General features: G+C 43.5%; 1 protein-coding gene across 1 annotated transcript; it reads right to left on the bottom strand.

The window, feature by feature from the left end:
* Positions 1-826: 826 nt before the first annotated feature.
* srebf1 (sterol regulatory element binding transcription factor 1) lies at positions 827-18,131 on the bottom strand. Its single transcript, XM_061065400.1, has 19 exons — positions 17,630-18,131; positions 14,557-15,123; positions 12,249-12,418; positions 12,017-12,154; positions 11,127-11,345; positions 10,908-11,022; positions 10,503-10,660; positions 9,714-9,933; positions 9,409-9,593; positions 8,965-9,226; positions 8,531-8,697; positions 8,028-8,196; positions 7,412-7,520; positions 6,756-6,865; positions 5,862-5,994; positions 5,537-5,702; positions 4,598-4,822; positions 3,036-3,147; positions 827-2,652 (listed from the first exon to the last, which is right to left on the bottom strand). The coding sequence occupies exons 1-19, from the start codon at positions 17,733-17,735 to the stop codon at positions 2,432-2,434; spliced, it is 3,552 nt and encodes a 1,183-aa protein (XP_060921383.1). The 5' UTR covers positions 17,736-18,131; the 3' UTR covers positions 827-2,431.
* Positions 18,132-19,769: the final 1,638 nt, after the last annotated feature.

Raw genomic sequence — 19,769 nt, 5'->3', positions numbered from 1 at the left:
TCAGGTCGGTCACCACCTGGAATAAACTTAAATGTTTGTCAATGAATTTGGTATTTAAAGGCAGGGTTGTTAATTCTTTTTGAAAACTAGCATGATTTTGAAAGTAGCATTCCCTCAGTGCTCCATCAACACCCGCCCCCTCCCCTCTGTGCTCCCTCACTTACATGCACGATTGTCGAATCTTTCGGTGTTAAGTGAACACTAAAATTGATCATTATTTTTATATATATATATATTTTTTTAAACGTGACTGTTTTACTACTCACAAAATCAAACGACAAACTCACAGTATAAACTCCGTCATCGGTGACGCGCTTTGAGTGTGGGCTCGTGCATGCATGAGGTAGAGAACGAGCAGGGAGACGGGGAGGCTGTGATTGGTTCATCAGATTGGTACCTCGTGGCAGACATTGGTCAAAGTTTTTACATTCTCACAACTGCTACAGATGACGGATTATCTTGGTTCCTGTTTCAGAGCACGAGAGTTATTCATTTCTGTCAGGACCTAAAGACAATTTCAAACAAAATCTTAAAAAGTTTATCTGGAGAAAATTACCAACCCTGACTTTAATTTACAGCTTTAAAGGAAATAACTGGGAACACGCAGGAGAAATTAAGTTACTTCAGCTTTTACCCCCAAAATAGAAATCCTCAGAACATTTAGCAAAAGTTTCGTCCCACTTTAAACTAAACTAACACATGACCTACTTGCATAATTTGAAGCCAAGTGGAGGGGGACTGTCAGCATCTTTTCTCGTTATGCTGTATTTAAAAAAATATATATATTTTTTTTAAAAACAGAGGAAGAACAACAGGGAACAGAATATTCGTCTTTACAAAATGCTTTAATATTTACATCATAAAAGGTTGAAAGTAAAGAAAAAGGGAAGAGATGAAAAGATGTTGGTTAAAAGGACACATGAATAATACCTTTAGACACGGGTGCATCTCATTCACTTCACTCCGATGACTTTCAGTCTTTCACATTAGTGACACACTATAAAAATGTACTGGTCCTTGGACAGAAACACATGCTGGACAATGTTTTTTTTTTTTTTTTTTTTTTTTTAAATGTCTTACAGTTCTCTAAAAGTCCATAAATGGTGTTTCTGTAGGAACATGAAAGTATAATGACTGAAAGAGCGAGTACAGCTCGTTATGTTGGAGCTACACAGAAAACACTGGAATTCACTGCAGGTCCTCTTTGGAAAGAATCACAGTCAATTACTTTCAAATCGGTCGTATGACTTACAGTATGAAAGTCGTTGAAAAAAAAGCGACAAAAATTATCTTCATTTTTTTATGCCAAAATTGAACTCTGCCAATTCCTCACAATGACGTAGTTACTTATGTGCAACAGTGCAAGAGGTCGACAACATCATACTGTCTCTGTTTGACACTTATTGCCATGGCGATACAGTGCAGTAACTACTACTTAGGCCTGGCTGAAAGCTACCAAATAAAACATATTCAAGGGAAACACACTCTGCTTATGCAAAATACTGCTCAATTAAAGTTCATACAGATTATAAATACCTTTTTTTAAATATGTACACGGCAACAAAAAAGAAAAAAGAAGAAAAGAAAAAGGACGTCTATGAAAGTAACCTCATAAAGCCATATTTTTTTTTCTCATCTCATTGAAATCAGCCTCGCAGGGCTAGTGCAGAAAAGTCACAGAGCTTGTGCAGGGGCTCGCCTCGCCTCAGATGATCACTGAAACATGATTCTAATCAACTGTCGCACACTTTCAACAACCTGCAGAGAGCGGCTTCCCACTGGACAAGCTCAAGGTCGGTCCGAATCCGAATTTGGTCGTCTCACACTGCAGCCAATCAGAGCAGCCCGACACACCCAACCCACTGAGCACTCGGCCTGAAGAAGGTGCATCCATGTTGAAAAGATCAGGGGTGGGAGTTTGTTTAATAAATGCAGGGCAAAGATTTCTTTGTCATTTCTCACACACACACACACAAACACACAAACACACAAACACACAAACACACACACACACACACACACACATCATTCACACTGAACTGTGATGGCTCCTCTTTGTGGGCAAATTGTGGCACTGCAATGCTTTCTCAATTGGCGGTTCAGCTCGGGTAAGAGGACAAATGCTTCTTAAACTCTGGTAAAAAAATCCACAGCAACAAGAGTGTGAACTCTACAAGTGCCTCCTGATGTGGGGTTTAGGGTGATGGGAGTGGTGGGAGGGACAATCCATCAAGAAAATTCCTGACAGTTCAATATGAAAACATGAAGTTGAATGAATCTGTTCAATAGGTGCACACCATAAATACAAGAGACTGTGTGGTTGTGTGGCTGCAGGGGTTTCTTTTCGGTGTCTTTTTTTCTTTGTCAAAGATGTTCCCACACACAGCGTCCATGCATGGCTTGCTGCCCCTCCCCCCTGCTCCCCCTCCCTCTAGCTGTTGGTGACGGTGGTGCCGCTGCCCAGCTTGATGATCATCTGCTGGCAGTCGTGAAGGGTCCTCTTGTCTCCCAGCTTCTCCAGCGTGCGGGCCGCGTCGGCCAGCATGCCCACCCTTTGGCCTGGAGCCGACAGGAAGGAGGGAGGAAGGTAGCGGCACGCCAGCATGACAGCCTCCGCCTGCTCCCGCTGGCCGGGCCGCGTCTCGCACTCCTCTGCGCACACACACACACAAAAAAACATAAACAACAATCTTGTTACCATTGTGAGCTTTTGATGCCGCCAGCCACCGACAGTCGATCAGACTTCAGCAGCTTCTGGTTTAATTACTGAAGGGATTTAGTGCGGTGAACAATTGGGCGAAATAGACGAGAAGCTGATTAGAGTCTCTGATTACAGCAATTCAGCGTCGCTCAGCTCTCTGCAACTTTTATTTAAAAAGTTGAAAAAAGGCACAAATTCAGAAAACGATGCTCAGAGAAAAAAAAGCATCCACAAGAGAAGTTATTGTTTTGCTCCTTAATAACAGTTTGATATTGCGCTCATAAAAACAGTGATTAACAGTGGATTTAAAAAAAAAAGAAAGAAGTCCACGAACCTGTCTTGGCTCCGGGCGTCGCTCTGCGTCGCAGCGAGCGATCTAGGAGCTGATGGGTGCGGGTGGGGCTGGCCCCCGCCATCAGCCTGGCTGTAGCTTCATGAAGGAACAACTGGAGGAAGACGAGGGGTGGGGGAGGGAGGGAGCAGAGGGAGGGGAGTCAGTGATGATGAGTCATACAGAGTGTTCAGCTCTACCTCAGAGATACTTTGAATCGTTGTGAACAGCGCTGCTAAACATTTGCCTCAGGGGTGTGTGCGTGCGTGTTTCTGTTTGTGTACGTGTTGCAACCCCTCTCAGCTAATTTCCTCAGAGAACTGTACCGTGGACTGCCTGCAAATATGTGCACAGGATGCATTTGTATTTGTGAATGCTGGGTGCTGCCATTTTTTTTCCATTCCAGGTATTTGCAGCACCTTCTTACACAGCAGCGAACATTTTTACATGAAGACTTATGAGGATTTTTAGGCACCTTTAATGACGCTGCGTGAGATTTTTTAAATCTTATTTACAGTCCCATGAAGCAGCTCGTCGAATAAGGTCGACAAAGTGTTTGATTCCTTTTCAAACCACATTTTAAGACGAACACATTTCTGTAATCAGGAACATCAATAGTTCTGGAACTGAAACTTTGCCGAGACATTTGTGCAATTAAGAAAGTGTGCAGGAGTTTGCCTGCAGTTTTTGGTGATTAAAAACAACAAATGACCCAATAACAGGGGCCTAGGACTTTTATGCTTGTTGCCGCTGCTTTAATATTTTTTTTTATTTTTACCTGAATCGTATTAAAGTTCTGGTAAAGTGACAACCCTATTGCTAAGTGTGATTTGATTCCACATTTTGAAAACAGCAAGTTGACATTGATTGGCATTTGGAGCGGCCAATATCACTAGAATATGTTTCCATCTTGACTCTGCCATCTGCTGTCATAATTTAATCAAAAGAAAGGAAATTATAAGGGTTAGCAAGAATGAGCTTGTGATGGCTTGCTGGCTCTCAGGTCCTTTGCTCGCTGTTACGTTTACCTATGTGGAGATGACTAAAGAGATGAAAATAGCATTTAATTAGACCCAAAAAACTTGGATGTGTTTCATGGATATAAAAGTAGGAATACCCCTGAGTGCATAACGAGAAATCTACTTTTTTAATATTTTTCAGGAAATTACAAACTCAACAATATCTTAGCTACAAAACTAAAAGAGTTTAAATATATGTTGATTGCATCTGAACTTTAAAGTGAGGTATTAAGTCAAAGAGTGTTCATGTTGTGTTAAGATGTCTGAATGAGAGGAAGTACAGTCTCAAGGGTTTCAAAATAAGACATCGCCTTTTTTAATATTTTCTATAACATATGACACCTACAAAAAACAAACTTTTCTATGTTAAGAGGCCTGATCCTTGAATATATGGAGCAACTATTGCAAGACTTGTGCAATATAAATAATCAATTTATGATCAGCAGGACGATAAACCCCTAAACTGCTCGTTCACAATAAGCCTAACAAAGGTTGTGTTTGGGCTATAATGATGATAAGCAGGTAGAAAGTAGTAACTGTACGTACTCTTCTCATTGCAGGCCTGAAGCTGTGCGCCAGCTTGCGTAGTGAGCTGAGATCTTGCTGAAAGCCCTGCAGCTCTGGTGGCGAGGCCTGGTGGAGCCCTGCAGGACCGCTGGTGCCCACTGACCCCGACCCCGACCCTGCAGGACCGGTCCCTTGCTGCTGCTGCAGGCGCCACACGTTGGTCCTCATGACCAACAGGAGGTCGCACAAGAGCAACTGGACTACCTAGAGACAAACGAGAGTATAAGAATACAAGTCTGTGCTTACAGTAGCCGATATGAAGACGTTCAAACATAAACACAGTGAAATGGTCCTGAGCACAGGATGAGAACGAGCATTTATTGTTGTTTTTAAGGAAATGAGAAACTCTGAAATATCAGAACTCCTTTGACCAGATTCTGACATAAAAACTGATATAAAATAAGTGCAAGATCAGTGTGATAAACAAACAAAAACCATCGATTTGATGTTATTATTGTGGTGTTTCTGTGTGTGTTCCGCTGTTAGCAGCCAGCTCTGTGTTGCACTGCAGGTACATTGCACTCAGCACAGACACACATGCAATGCAACTACAATGCACCGCAGCTCTGGCCGTAGAGGTGCGCACACTCCGCGCGGCCTCATCCACCAGCATCACCATCTGCCGAGCGCCAGAGGGCAGGACAACGCTGTATCACACAGAGGAGTTGCTCCAGGGGGTTTGCTGTCTGTAGTAAAGTGTGTGGCTTTGTGTTGTAAGAGAGGTGCACGCGTGTTTATAGATTTTTCTTTTTTTGAGTGGGAACATCTGTCTCTGTGTGCATCTTATGTGCGTTGAATTTTGAAGTATTGTCAATGCAGGAGATGCCGTCACAGGCGATCAATAGAAATGATCTCGACATCAGTGTGCCCTCTGCGTGACGCTCGTGCCTCGGTGCGAGTGTGTGATTGCGTGTGCACCTTGTCTAAACTGGAGCTGTGGCAGTGCGGTCCCAGGTTGAGGCTGTCTCGAAGCAGGGTGCTGGCCTTGTCGCTGTAGCTCAGACTCTGCTGGCAGTTTTCTGGCTTGGACAGCAGAGCTCGCACCGCCCTGAATGTGTTTAGACACGCCTTGGGCAGAAGACTCCTGATGGAGCGAGGAGGAGAGGAGACAGAGGACACAGGTTAAAGCAGTGGAGATATGCGTGTGTGTGTGTGTGTGTGTGTGTGTGTGTGTGTGTGTGTGTGTGTGTGTGTGTGTGTGTGTGTGTGTGTGTGTGTGTGTGTGTGTGTGTGTCTAACTTACTCTGCGCTCTGCAGACTGCGGGGCAGGTGCTCAACGGTGGGATACAATCTCTCTGCAGCAGCATCATCTCCTTGGAGCCAGTTGATGATCACCACGGCAACCGAGGACCACCACTTGGAATGAGGGTCACAGCCTGGAAGTGGGAACAAAACAGTCAACAACCTGACAGGGGGAAAAAAACAGGATGCAAATAATTGAATTCTCCACTGCCCATTCTCCAGCATTAGAGTACACGCACACACACACACGCACACACACAGAGATAAAGACAGCTGCTGTCTGAATATTGACCTCTGTATCAATCTGTTTGCCCCCTCTGGCAGGGTCACTACACGCTGGGAGGAAGCAGCCATTTTGAAGAGTCCCTCAAGAGGGGGAAACTCCTCCATTTAACACTGGGCAACACACACACACACATTTACACACGCCGACTTCTAACGATTTGTGAGCAACCTGAGGCTCTGCCAAGAAAAGTCTCAGATTAAAGTCTCTGCACAGCCTCCCTCCCTCCCTCCCTCATCTCAAGGTGATCACTGATTTGACAGCGCTGAAGATAGATGATGCAATCTAGAGGATCCCTCCCCCCCACTCCCCCGCCCCCTTCTGCTCACATCAGTGATCAGTGAGGAAAGGAGAAGTGGCAGGAGGGTGGGAGTCAAGCAAGTGGAAATCAGGCTACTCGATCTTAATGTTGTAAAAAATAAACTTTATCTCGCTGCTTTTCATTCTGCTCACACATTTAGGGCATCGCAGAGTCTGCGGAACGAGGAGAGGTGCAGGGAGAGGAAATGCAATTCTCTCAAAAAAGAGATAAGCAGGGAGGAGGAAAGAAGTAGAAAACTGCACAAAGCAAAGGGGTTGTTGACGGAAATGACAGCGTCAATGGTGACTTACCAGTCACAGTCGCCATGTTGGAGCCGATGGCGAAGGATTGAGAGGTGGCACCTGCAGCGTCCGATGCACTAATCAACAGCTGGAGGTACTCCAGAGCATCAGCATACTCCCTGAGGAGAGACACACAGGGGATGGTTATTTTGGTTTATTTTGGTTATTTTTTCATCTTTAAGTTAATTATGCCTTTTTATCATCTATTGTAAATTATATCATTCTAGTTGTATTCCCCATTTATCTCAAACTATTCATCCAAAAATGGTGACAAACAATAACACCTAAAACAGCTGCAAAATAAAAGCCAGCGATTCAAATCATCACGAGAAGAGTCCAAGTGTAAGCACTTTTTGTTTCTTTTTTGCTGAGTCATGGTACACAGCAACGCAGGAGCTTCAGAGCAGATTCGCTGTAAATGATCTTGGCTGTCAGTTTACCTCGATAGGTGACTTGTATTCTTCTTTTATGATTAAATAATTATGTAAGATCCATGACTTGGATTTAAACAATAAGAAGTAGACCTCTGGAAATGGTTGGATGTCAAACAGCCGAAGTGGGTTTGAAAAAACGAGACACCTGCCGATGTAGCAGGTGGATTAAACGCTAAACTACATCAAAAACACTATTTTTCTGTAGGTGTGTTTTTTTTTGTGTGTCCTCACCCCTCGCCCTGGTTGGGGCTCGTCTCTCCACAGGGCTGGGCCACACAGTACAAAGCTTTCTCCAGGAGGTGTTCTCTGAACGCCTGAGTCACCTGGGCCAGAGGGTCCACTGTAAGAGAAACAACCAAGCTTTAACATCAGACATACAGACTGACAGCTGCCTGAGCTTACGAGTACAAGGGTTGTCATGACACCAACGTTGTAAGCGATTCTAGAGCATATCAAATGATATCGATGCCTGTTTAGATACCACAGAAACAGAAATAGAACTCCTCTGCGCTCAGTATTGGATAATTTATTGTTTTTAATTACTACAAAATGAAGTCAAACTCCTGCACAGCGGCTGAATTGCAGGAATACTTGAAACCTTGCCAACGTATTTGTGCAATTAAACAGCGCTCTCTGTCTTTCGCTCCCAGCAGTCTTGGTAAAATAATATGACTGAATTGTAGTTTTGTTACAATACTATAGTTCATAAAAATAATGCAGATTGTTTAAAGATGTGCTGAGGTTGTCAAACGTTTTGATACTTTTTGATACCACATGTTTGGAACAATACAGAGGTCTTTGCCTTGTGCAGGATTTAAATCTTTAAAGTAACTGTTGCTGCCCTTACCGGTGTTTCCAGCCTGGCTGTAGATGCTTTCTTTAGGAGTGCTGCGAATAGCCCAGTCACCGTCCACAAAGAAGCGGTGACCCAGTGGGTGACAGAGCCACTGCATCGCTGGAGGCACGCTGCCGCTGGACGACAGGCACGCCTGGCGAGCGCTGCTCAGGAACACACGCTATCAGAAAAAAAACAAAAACAGGAACAAAATCAGTTTAGTTCTTCTCTCGCATGTCCTGTGTAGATCGGACAGTGTTTAGTTTATTAATGATGTTTTACTTTGACTCCTCGTGTAGTTCAGTTCATTTTAAGTCTCGAGGTCATTAAGGAGTTAAATGTAGGTTCATTAAATATGGGAGAAGAATGAAGTTCAGCTGTGTGTTTCACTTTAATCCTAAACAACTAACGGCACTTCTTTCTGTCAGCTTCTACAACTGAATACAATATCATAATCTCCACAATTCAAAATACTGGGTTAGAAAACTGTGCATGTGTGAACCAAGTGGACTCACAGAGGTGAAATGCAGGATCCTTGGCAGGCTGGCTTTGACCCGCAGAGCTGCAGAGACGTAGACCTCAGCCAGAGAGGCCACAGGCAGGCAGGAGCCGGCACACTCTGCCAGGTTCACGGCACTCAGAGCCATGTGCACTGCTGACAGGTGGCTACCGTTCAGCTTACCTGTGTGCAAAGATAGCAGACAAGGAAATGATTACTGTGAAGAAGAACTGAGTCAGACTGATCACTAAAGGTGAGCAAATATTACTGCTGATAAATACTCAGGTCAAATGACTTTGCAGCCTTAGTCTGAACCTTTTATTGTCCCTAAATCCACAGAAGCGGACTCTTACATCTTTCATCCGCTGTGATTCTATCACTTTAATATCTCGCCTGCAACGTTCAGTCTACCACACTGATTTAATTTCAGAAATTTCCAAACCAACCGACCTGTCATGTGCAGCTGGTGCAGGCGGTGGTAAACAAGGGCGGCATCACGGCTGCTCTTGCAGGCGTCCTCCTGCAGGGGGCGGTCTGATCGCAGCCTTCCAGCCCGGGCAGCCAACCAGCGGCCCACACCCAGACGCTGGAGGCAGAATCTCAGCAGGGACCAGAGGGCAGCGCAGGCGAGGTCCAACTGGGAGATGGGTAACGGTCGACCAAGAGCCTTCAGACAGGTCCACAGGTTCTGACTGGCCTGGGCAAAATCTCCCTGAAGGGAAGAGGAGAGAAATGTGAGGAGATCCAGAGTATGAAGCTTTAGACAAAGGAAACACCTGAGGGAGGAGATAAAAGATGCATCGATCCCTCTTTCAGAATCTGGTGTTGCACAAAAAAAAAAAAAAAAAAGAACAAAAGTCTCTCTTAACTTTAAAAACATTAAAAAACACTTACTCTTGCGAGGTCGAGGTCAGCCTGCTTGCGGTGCCTCCAGAACAACACAGAGGATCCAGAGTGTGGTCTGGTCACCGGCTCTCCGTACACCAACAGTCGGATGAGAACCCCTGACACCAGAACACCGTTCAGCAGCCACACCAGGATAGTCGGCAGCATCCAGTCCATCCAGCCCAACGAGTCCGCTGCAGAAAACAGATTCAGAGCTCATCATTTAGAATAGAACACTTTTATATATTTTCTTACATATCATTTTTAAAGACTAGCCACCATAAACTATCACAACAACCCCCCCCCTCCCGTACCTGCGATGTCCACACCCAGGACGCTCCTTCCTGCGTGATGGGTGGCGCCGCCGGCTGCAGCGCTTTCAGCTGAGCTGCTTCCGGAGGAGCAGAGCAGTGCAGCGAGAGGATTGAGGGAGAGGAAGAGGAAGGTGAAGGCGCACAACGCCATGCGGGATCTGTCCAACATCCCGCCAGCACCGCCTCCTGCTGCCGCGCCGTCTAGGATGCCCACATTCGGCTGCAGAGCGGAAGAACTGACAGTTAGAAATCTCAAATTCCTGTATCAAATGTAGCGTAAATTTAATGCTGCACCCTAAAAGTAGACCGAAGAAAGTCAGGTAACTGGTCGGTTAATTGCAGAACTTAAAGTGTTTGCTGCACTGAGAAATAAAGCATCTGTTCTAGCTATGTTACTACAACAATTACTGTTGATTTTTTACTCTTAGTTTGCTAGTTTTAAGCCAAGCTTACGCAAACTGAAACAAGACGTCTCCAAATTAAAGTTTGGAAATCAGCAGCAGGCTGGGGAATATTGTTGGAATGTGTTTACAACATTTTTACTCCCCTTGCTTATTTTTTCTGACACATTCTGAATCATTTATGTTCCTGCTTTTTCTGTTAGAAGACTTATTATTATTACTGTTGTATTTCCCTCAAACATACCATATTATTAAAAATGTTACTTTTCTTTGTCAGTGCCTGACCTCAAACCACTCCCTGATACTCCGGGATTACATGAAAATGTGAAGTCGTCTTCTGATGAAGATCATTGGTCATTAGTTTGAAGTCATGTTAACCTGCCATTACCTTTGTGTCCTCCCCCATTGGACTGTCGGGCTCAGAGTCACTGCCACAGTGTGAGAAAGAGGAGGGAGAGCCCACGTCAGAGGCCGGCGGGGTGGGCAGCTCGGCTTTCACGTCAGCCTTCTCGTCCACCTCCATGGCAACCAGGTCCTTGAGAGACTCTGCGGGGAGACGGTGAAAAATGATCAATCAGTGGTACGGCGGTAAAGACATCTTCAGCCTTCAATCCCACTTACTTAGAGGCAATAGAAGAACATTTTTTCACTTCTGTCATTTCTAGGATAACAGCCGCTATCAAAAGACCTCATCGCACGAGGTCAACTGAACGACTTCCTTTGACAGAACTGAAACAAATCTCAGAGAAGCCGTAATGGAATAAAAACCAGAGGCAGGGTTTTAAGCACTTACTGTTTTTCTGTGCTGCCATCTTCAGAGCCATGTTCTCCTGCTTGAGTTTCTGGTTGGTCTGCTGAATGTAACGGATGTAGTCGATGGCCTTCCTCAGAACTGCAGACTTGTTGAGCTGTGAGGAGGTGAAATCACAAACAGTTTTTACTGATCGACAAATCACGCAAACTAATCTTAACCAAGCATACACACTTGGAATAATCAGTCACTCTGTCCTACCTTGGCCTCGGTTCCAGCCACCAGGTCTTTGAGCTCCAGGATTTTGTCATTAATAGACGATCGGTAGCGCTTCTCGATGGCGTTGTGGGCCGTGCGTTTCTCCCCCTTGTGCGGCTGGCCGAAGGGCTTGCCGCTGATGGCGATGCGGTTTATGGGCAGCTTGTCGGTGTCCACCATGACAGGAACTGTGGTCAGGATGGTGCCACCGCCCATAAAGGCCTGAGGAGGGAAAGAAAAAAAGAGAGCACATGTGAGGAAAAAGAAAAGAAGGGAAGACAGTTACCAACAGAAAGCACGACTTATCTCTTCTGACAATCTTCATAAAGTCACAGTTTTTGATCACCCGGTCTCAACACTCCCTTTAGCTGATAGACTAAAGTGTCGAAGATGATTTTAAAAAACATGCTCACATTGGCTCTAAATTAGTTTTTTGATCAATCTGAGGCCCTTCCTTGATGTAAGAAAACTCTACACTTGGCCATTTTTGTGATTACAGTGATTGTTATTTATGAATTTACCAGACCAGTGTAGAAAAGTACAGAGGGATTATTCTTTAGGTTGTAAAACGGGTCCTGGCTATTTCGTTCAGCCCTGTAATCTTTGTGCTGCTCAGATGCCGTCTCTGTACGTCCCTAAACGATCACATCGGTTAGCTTATAAATATAAATCTCTCCTTTGCCTGGTTTCTCCTCGTCTGTGTACATTCATGTGTAAAAATCAGTGTGGCATGCTGTCACAATATCTGAACAGATGTTGTTCCCCCCGAGCTAGAACAGAACAAGAAACAAAAGGCAATTAAAGATGCTGCCCCTGCTTCCTAAGAATAAAGCACAGAAGGACCTGAAGGCTCAGAGCTGGATAAACTTCAGAAATGTGTTGTATGAACCGACCTGCAGCGAGGTGCTCTGTACTGGGTTGGTGGTGGCGAGGGATGTGGGCGAGGCCATGGTGGTGACGATGCACGGGTCATGCTTCAGAGTGGTCAGCAGCAGAGACTCGGCCTTGATGAACTGTGGCTGCAGCAGCACCTGAGAAAACAACACACAGGTACACAAACACAGTTAGGATCGCTTCATAACACTTATTGAATCTACTTCACAGAGGCCGGTCAAACACACTCACAGGGACTTGCTGAACGTGCGGCGCGATGGCTTGAGCCGACGAGCTCACTGTCGTGGTCAGGAGAGGAGAGGCGGTGGTCAGCGCCTGGAGATGAGTCTGGATGGTCACCGGCTGAACACTTGGAGGCGAGGATGACAAGCTGGCAGCGGGTTGGCTCACACTGCTGGCGACTGGAAAAAGAGTCACAGAGAAGATTTTTAATTCAAGCATGAACAGTGGTATGAAACAAACAAAGTCAGAGCACGATGATTACTTTCACCCAACAATCAGAGCGAGTTAGGATGACATTTTTCATGCAGATAGAAATGATTCTCTTTCTACACAGTTTGAACATTTCAAAAACGTCTGTGATATCCACGCCGGGAAAAAAACCACAAGTGTTATTTGTTTGAAAATAAGGTTGATAAAAATGTTGATCATTTTCAATAACACACATTTTTAACAATCCAATCTCATCGTTTAGTTATTGACAGTTCGACCTTATAACTCATTTCCTGCATGTCATTCTCCTTCTCTCTCTCCCGATTTCCCTAATCTTTCCACTGTCCTAGCCCATAAAGGAAAAAAGCCCAAAATAAATCTTTAAAAACAACAATTAAAACAATCACAGAGAAGATAAACATGAAAATATGTTCCAAAAAAAAGGTCCAAAAGAAATGAAGAAACATGACATTAAGTGAAAATAAGACATTCAAATACTAAATATATAAATAACCTGAAATGTGTGATGTAGTGATGTTATCTGTTCTGTGCTCCTTTCAGTGTAAAACAGTTCATGACCTAAAGTTAATAACAGTTCAGTTAAAACAGTCATTAATGTTAGATTATCAGTTAAATCAGTGAGCTATTAAGTGTCATCTTATCAGCATTTATTCTGGCAAAGCTTCTTATTACCAGCGTTTTGATGAAGCCTGAATTAGTCAAACTAACACAAAACATCATCATGGTTAATTAATTATTATGGTTCATCATCAATGTCCAAAATGATCATTGGTGTACTGGTTAAAATAAAAGTGTGTGGGAAACTCTTGGAGCACTGGTGTCTTCTGCTGAACTGGTCACTATCTCTGGGTTTGTAGGCCAATAGTTGACATGCAGACTGTCTCATTAGAAGAAAGTGATAGCAACATTCAGTGTGTCACAGTTTGTTCCTTATCAGCTCCACTCCAATGACCTACCAGCACCCGGGTCAGTGAGTGCAAAGAGTAATAAAAATGTAAGACCCCTCAGACGTAAAGTTCAATGTCCTGTATGTTATTAATAAACAATGAGCATCCAGACGAAGCACTTCCTTACCACACCGCCGAGCAAAGTCTATCAGATTAGGAGGACTTGAATATGACATCAGCTGAGGTTGAGTAACCGAGTGTCCTAACTTAGTGAATGTAACGCACGTGAAGAACCGCCTTCCTTTCCCACGCACAGAGGTTAGATTAGTGGAGGATTCCCAAATCAGACCAACACAAAGATGGTCCCAACACCTGCATGAGGACCACTAAACTTTACAGACCCTAACGGTGTTATTCATTCAAAGTGAATGAAGCTGTAACACCTTAAAATGGTCAACATTTAGCAAAAATAAATACAGGAAGTGGATGTAAATATTAAAGTTAACGTTCTGTACATTTGTGACATGACTTTACCGATGCTTGAATTTTCAATGCCATTTACAACCCCCAGAGATTTGCTTTGTAAATGGAAGGAATGCTATCTTTCTCCTCATTTTTACACCGTTTACTGTGTGCCAGCTGTTGATTTTAATGTTGTAACAAACACTGATGAATTAACATTGACAAAACAATAAACACTACACGGCCTCCATCGGCTTGAAAATTGCCACATTGACGTTTTGTCTCCCTTTACAGCTATACTCACAAAAAACCTTCAATAGAAGCCCAGGATATATATATTTTTTGTTAAGTTTATTTGGGGGATAGTGATGCCTTTATTTTATAGATAGGACAGTGGATAGGGTCAGAAATCAGGGAGAGAGAGAGAGTGAGGAATGACATTTGGGAAAGGTGCTACAGGCTCGATTTGAGACCGGGCCGTCCGCATGGAGGACCACAGCCTCCATGCTGGCTACCGGCGCTCCAAGCCCAGGATTTATTATGGATATCAAATTGATCCAGTGGGAGGAATTCAAAGACAAGAAACTATCATAGACCAAAGCCTTTAACTTGGAACATGTACCTCTAAAGAGTTGAAGATTGTCTTAAAAACCAGCAAACATTGAATATCTATCTTAATGTATTGAATCCATTAGAGGTGTTAATTTGATCCCTCATCACCACTAAAGAGTTCTTACCTGTGAAGCTGTTCTGGCTGCTGTAGATGGTCCGGGTCTGTTGGGGCTGAGTCTGAGTCTGAAGCTGTGGTTGTGTCTGTGGCGGAGTCTGTGGTGTCGGCGAGGTGAACAGAGCCTGCTGCGTTGAGGTGAAAGCTAGGTTTGATACAGGTGAGCCGTGCGGTGAAGGTGCCTGGGCTGGGGCAGGCGGGCTGAGGATAGGTTTGGGCTGCTCCACCTTGGCCTGCTGCATGGTCAAAACCTGCTGCGGGGGGGACGGCTGCTGCCTCTGGGTTGCGATGGGCACCTGGGCCAGGGGGGACTGCTGGAATGTGGGGGGCTGGAAGGTCTTGTCTGGGGTGGATGAACTGCGGGTGATGGGAGGGCCAAGAAGTGCATCCAGGTGGGGGCTGCTGCTTAGGATGGAAGAGGGAGGTGGGGGTGTGGTAGTGGTGCTCGGAGGGGGCGCCGTGGCGATGGACTGGGTCAAACCAGGAAGCTCTCGGTTGGGAGCTGGCGCTGTGTACGGAGGGTTATCAAACAGCCCTCCGAACTCCATGTCCTGGTTGTTGATGAGCTGTAGCATGTCTGAAGAGGGGGAGAAATCAGCATCACTCACAGCTACATACAAGGACAGAAAGATCACTCTGGAGCACAAACACAGGAAAACTATTTATCATCAGTTAGGTCTGAATATGGAAAAAAAAACTAGAACCACTTCCTAATTTATTTAAGTATTTGGTCGTCAGTGTAGCTTATTCATTTCACCTTCTCTAGTAAGCCAAGCATCAAACCCACATGAGCAATGTTATGTTGTAAGTAAGTGCAGAGAGAGCACTAACAATTTAACAAACAAATGTTGGGGCAGCTCAGAGACTTAAATTGGATAATTATCTTAATTAAATGTATTTACACTTTCACTGCATGCTGAAGAAAAAGTGCAAACCCACCAAGCACCAGAGGTAAACATAAGCTGTACACTTTAAATGTAATGTTGGTCGACCCTGGCTATTTATATTTATTGTCATTTATTTATTTTGCTGGAGATTTCCTACCACCCATATATTTTTCAATTGTGGAATGATTTTGAGAAATATATGCAGATATACTTATTATTTCATGCATTTTATTATGATTGTATGCATGGCTGCTTGTGGTTTGAAACTTTGTTATCTGTCTTGGTGAGGACATTCTTGGCAAAGAGATTGTTTAATCTCAACCATATAACAAATACATCAAAAGTAATCATAGAGCTATTAGTCAAAGTCCAGTGTACTTTGACCAAAGTATTATGCCATAAAATTTACTTAAATATGCAAGTATTTACTATTTTTTTATAAATCTGAAATGTTCCTAAATTGACTTTTTCCATATTAATTACTGTGGTGGATACATTCAGAGGATGCTCATGTGACAGCAATGTGCTTTCACTTTACTCACAGGCACCGTTACAAGCTCCTCAATAAAGATGCCGCATTCACAATAATTACACTGTCTTTTCTTTGGACTTCACCTGCTACATATTGTAAAAAAAAACACTGACATTTTGAGTGAATTTTGTGTCTGCAGACAAACGCAGCAGCCCGGATTTGTAATCCAGTGTTTTGTATGAGGTGATCGCTTTGGACCAATCAGAGCGCTTCTCTGAGACTTGCTATGCCGATCAGCCCAAGACACGAAGAGAGAGAGTCTGTCTGTGACTGCGCATGAGGTTACTATCGAGCAGCAACACCCAGGGTTACTGTCGGTCAAAATTTGGAAAGTGGCTGCAGGATATCCATCCATGACCATCAGCAGTACACACAGTGACGCTTTAATAAATACACCTCGACTACTACCAACATGTGGATGTTACTGGAGTATCTTAAGTAGAAATATGACACCTCTGTTAAGCCTTACCATGTTATCATTTATATGCATCTCTGAACGTCTGAAGAAAATGTGACTGATAGAATAAGAGTAAAGATAAAGATAAGATAAACTTTATTGATCCCCATGGGTGAAATTTTTGCATTCGTAAATTGGAAAACGCAATTTTTGCACGTTAGATGGTAAAAGGTGTGAGAAAAAAAATACTCGTGTTTACAACTTAAACCTGACATGACTGGAAGTGACAACACGACTTTTTATACTCTTGACAAAAACGTGTAAATAATATGGGTTAATTCAGTGAGCATCAGTGAACTCAACAAGGAGGAATGAACGGCAGTAACCTCCTGATGGAGCAGACTGGGGGGGCGGGGTGCTCACGACCCTTTAGCATCAGTTAGCATCAGTTAGCATCAGTTAGCTTCAGTTAGCTTCACTAACCCGCTGCAGTAATCGGCTAGTCGTTACTGTGCAGTAAGATTATGACAGCCGGCTCCGATAGTGAAAGAAATCACAGAAAACGCCTTATGAGACAAACATTCATCACTTAAGCAAAACCCCAAAGCATTGTAGCTAGCCTGATGGTTGGCTAACGGTGGCTAATGAAAGCATATGTTAGGCTAAAGCTAAAACTCTTTTATGGTGCTTTTAATTGGTATTTACAATGTTTAACACCGACATTAGGTGTGTAGCACAACAAGCAAGTTAAAATGACGAGTTAAACACATACATTGCATGTAGGAGTCACATGTAATCATGTTTAGCTGTATAGCAAGCAATAAACAGAACAGGTGTTCTGTCGAATAGTGCTACCCATTAAGATGATGCCAAGCGGCTAAGTGCAGTACAGGGGCTTTTCCTCCATCCAGAAATGCTACCTCTAAAATATGAAATGCAGTTTTTTTAGAGTATCAAAACATGCTTCAGATTCTTGGCTGTGCATATGCAGCGAGCAGTGTTGTTTTAAAGTGATTATGTGCTGAGAGCATTATCATATTGGGATAATTGAGAATAGAGATACGCTTCCTCTGACATCTTCAATAACATAGCAGCACCAACACTTGCTCCTCATACTGTGATAAGGGTCACAGATACAGATCTCTGATAGGGCTACAGATACAGATCTGCTATAGTTTTACGCTATGTTAGCATTTTTGACAAGGTAGCACATCTCGACCTAACACCGGATTAGCTAGCAGCAACTGTTATGCTAAAGTTGTCTTACCATCAATGTCGCTTAAGAGCACCGTGTCGATGTCGCTGGGATCATTGAGCGACAACGTTGGATCCAGAGTATCCAGCGAAGGATCGTCAAAAGACAGGCTGTTCATCTTTACTGTTGTGTCTGGCTTTCCAATGTGAGACTTCTGATCAGTCGCTCTTCAGGGGTAAGAAACCTCAAAACCTCCTGCGCTCCTACATTTGACAAAACGAGTCCAGGTGAAGCCGAAACACGCGCAAAGTGAGCGGAAACTTTCTATTGATTGTGTCAATTAACTACACACTCCTGCCCCCATGATCGTCCAGGGGAAACTTGTGAAGCCGAGCCAAACACCGGAGCTCATTCAGCACAAACGTGCTTTCACGAACCCTCCTAGCCTATGCTGTTGATTGACAGGCGAGGCAGCCAATCAGCGCGTTTGCACTGGATTCCCACGTCGCAGTGCTCCTCAGGGTTGTTTTGATTATTTGACTGAAGAGGTGTGGAGCATATACCATTATTTACTAAAATGGAAATAAACAGAGAAAATTACATTTGGTGAATACCTAAAAGTGAAACATCTCTTCAAAATTACCTAAAGGGATCCATCTGAAAATTATACTAACATAATCAAACCCTGTGTTAAATATGTTTATCGTTTCTCACATAATATACAATTAGTCTGTGTTCATTACAATCTAGTACAAACATCTTTATCAGGATTATATGTAACCAAACTGTTTTTTGGTGAAACCACATAGACTGTAAATAATAAAGTCTATGGGTGAAACAGCATGGATGTGTTTTTTTGTGGGCTTGCCCCCAACAGCCTATGAGAGCCTAGTGGGTGTGTGCTTGTGAAAACCAAGTTCGGTTGACTCGAAGCGGCGGCTCCTCCTGTAGAACCAGTGAAATGGTCCAATGGGAAGCTCAGGATCCGAGTGGGGTGATCTGACGTCACATCTCTGGTACAGAAATTACATCATGTGTATCTATCTTGGACTGGAGCAGGGAAATAACATGCAAGGACACAAGTGGGGGAGAAAAGTGGTGCTAAGTGTTTGTTTTGGCTCTAAAAATATAAAAAACACTCAATCCATCCTCTCATTAGAGTTATATAACTAATTAAGAATTGTGCAGTGAGGGTTTTTTCCAGTAAACAACCCCACATCAATTATTCATAATGTAAACAAAGAGCAAGGCAAACTTTATTTTTGGATTTGCTCAAGTTAATCCATACTGTGTGAGCACGCTGTAACATGAAAACAAAGAGGCAGCCCCACATGAGGCATGGTGGGGAAATAGGTCAGTGACCTAGAGTAGCACGACAAAGTTGTTGTTAGTAATGGGGAGTGGAGTATTGTTAAAAAACCTGTCAGCGAGCATGGACCCCAGGAAGAATAGTTGTTACTGCGGTTAACAACTAATGTGGATCCAATGTAAATAAACAAATGGTATTGTTGAGTGTTTGTATATCCCTCCTTACATTCTTGATTTTAGAAACCTGAAAGCAATCCTCTACAAGCAGCTAAACAAGGAAACCTCTATTTAAAGAAAAATTGTGTGACTAAGATTGGTTTATTTGTGTCTATTATTCCTGCTAAATGGATGACGTGTCCATAGACGGGAATAAAGCAGGTGGTAGAAGTGGGTAATGTGGCACTGATGGGCCTGTGCAGTGCAAGATTGAGGGCGGGTTGCATCAGCATGCTCACACAGGAGAAGCAGGATATTGTCGCCCGGCCCTTCAATGTAAATAAATAACCACAAACAGTTGTGAGGTAGAGGTCACACATTGCTAGTGTTTTATTGGGCAGTTAAATACGTGCATTAGGCCAAACAGAAATCTGACCATTAGTAACGGCAGCAGACATGGGACACCGACCAACAGAAAACAAACCCTCTATTTCCATGTCCATATAACATCAGCAGTTCTGCTTCATCAGTATTAAAAGACATTCAGTTACCTTTTTCTAGATAGCAAAAGCTCTGAGGAATACATGTTGCAATCAGAACTTAAACCTCATAAATGCAAATAAAAAAAATAAACGCTGTTACAGGTCCAAAACGTTGTACACACACTCTCAAAAATACTCTCTAGTTTCTTTCCTTTTTTTAGTAATCGACTTTGTTCAGCCCTCGTGGTAAAATGTTTTTTTTTAAA

The sequence above is a fragment of the Labrus mixtus genome, chromosome 20 (assembly GCF_963584025.1).
Source record: "Labrus mixtus chromosome 20, fLabMix1.1, whole genome shotgun sequence".
Lineage (NCBI taxonomy): Eukaryota > Metazoa > Chordata > Actinopteri > Labriformes > Labridae > Labrus > Labrus mixtus.
Note: the sequence above shows the minus strand (reverse complement) of the source record. Positions and strands in the feature narration are given on the sequence as shown.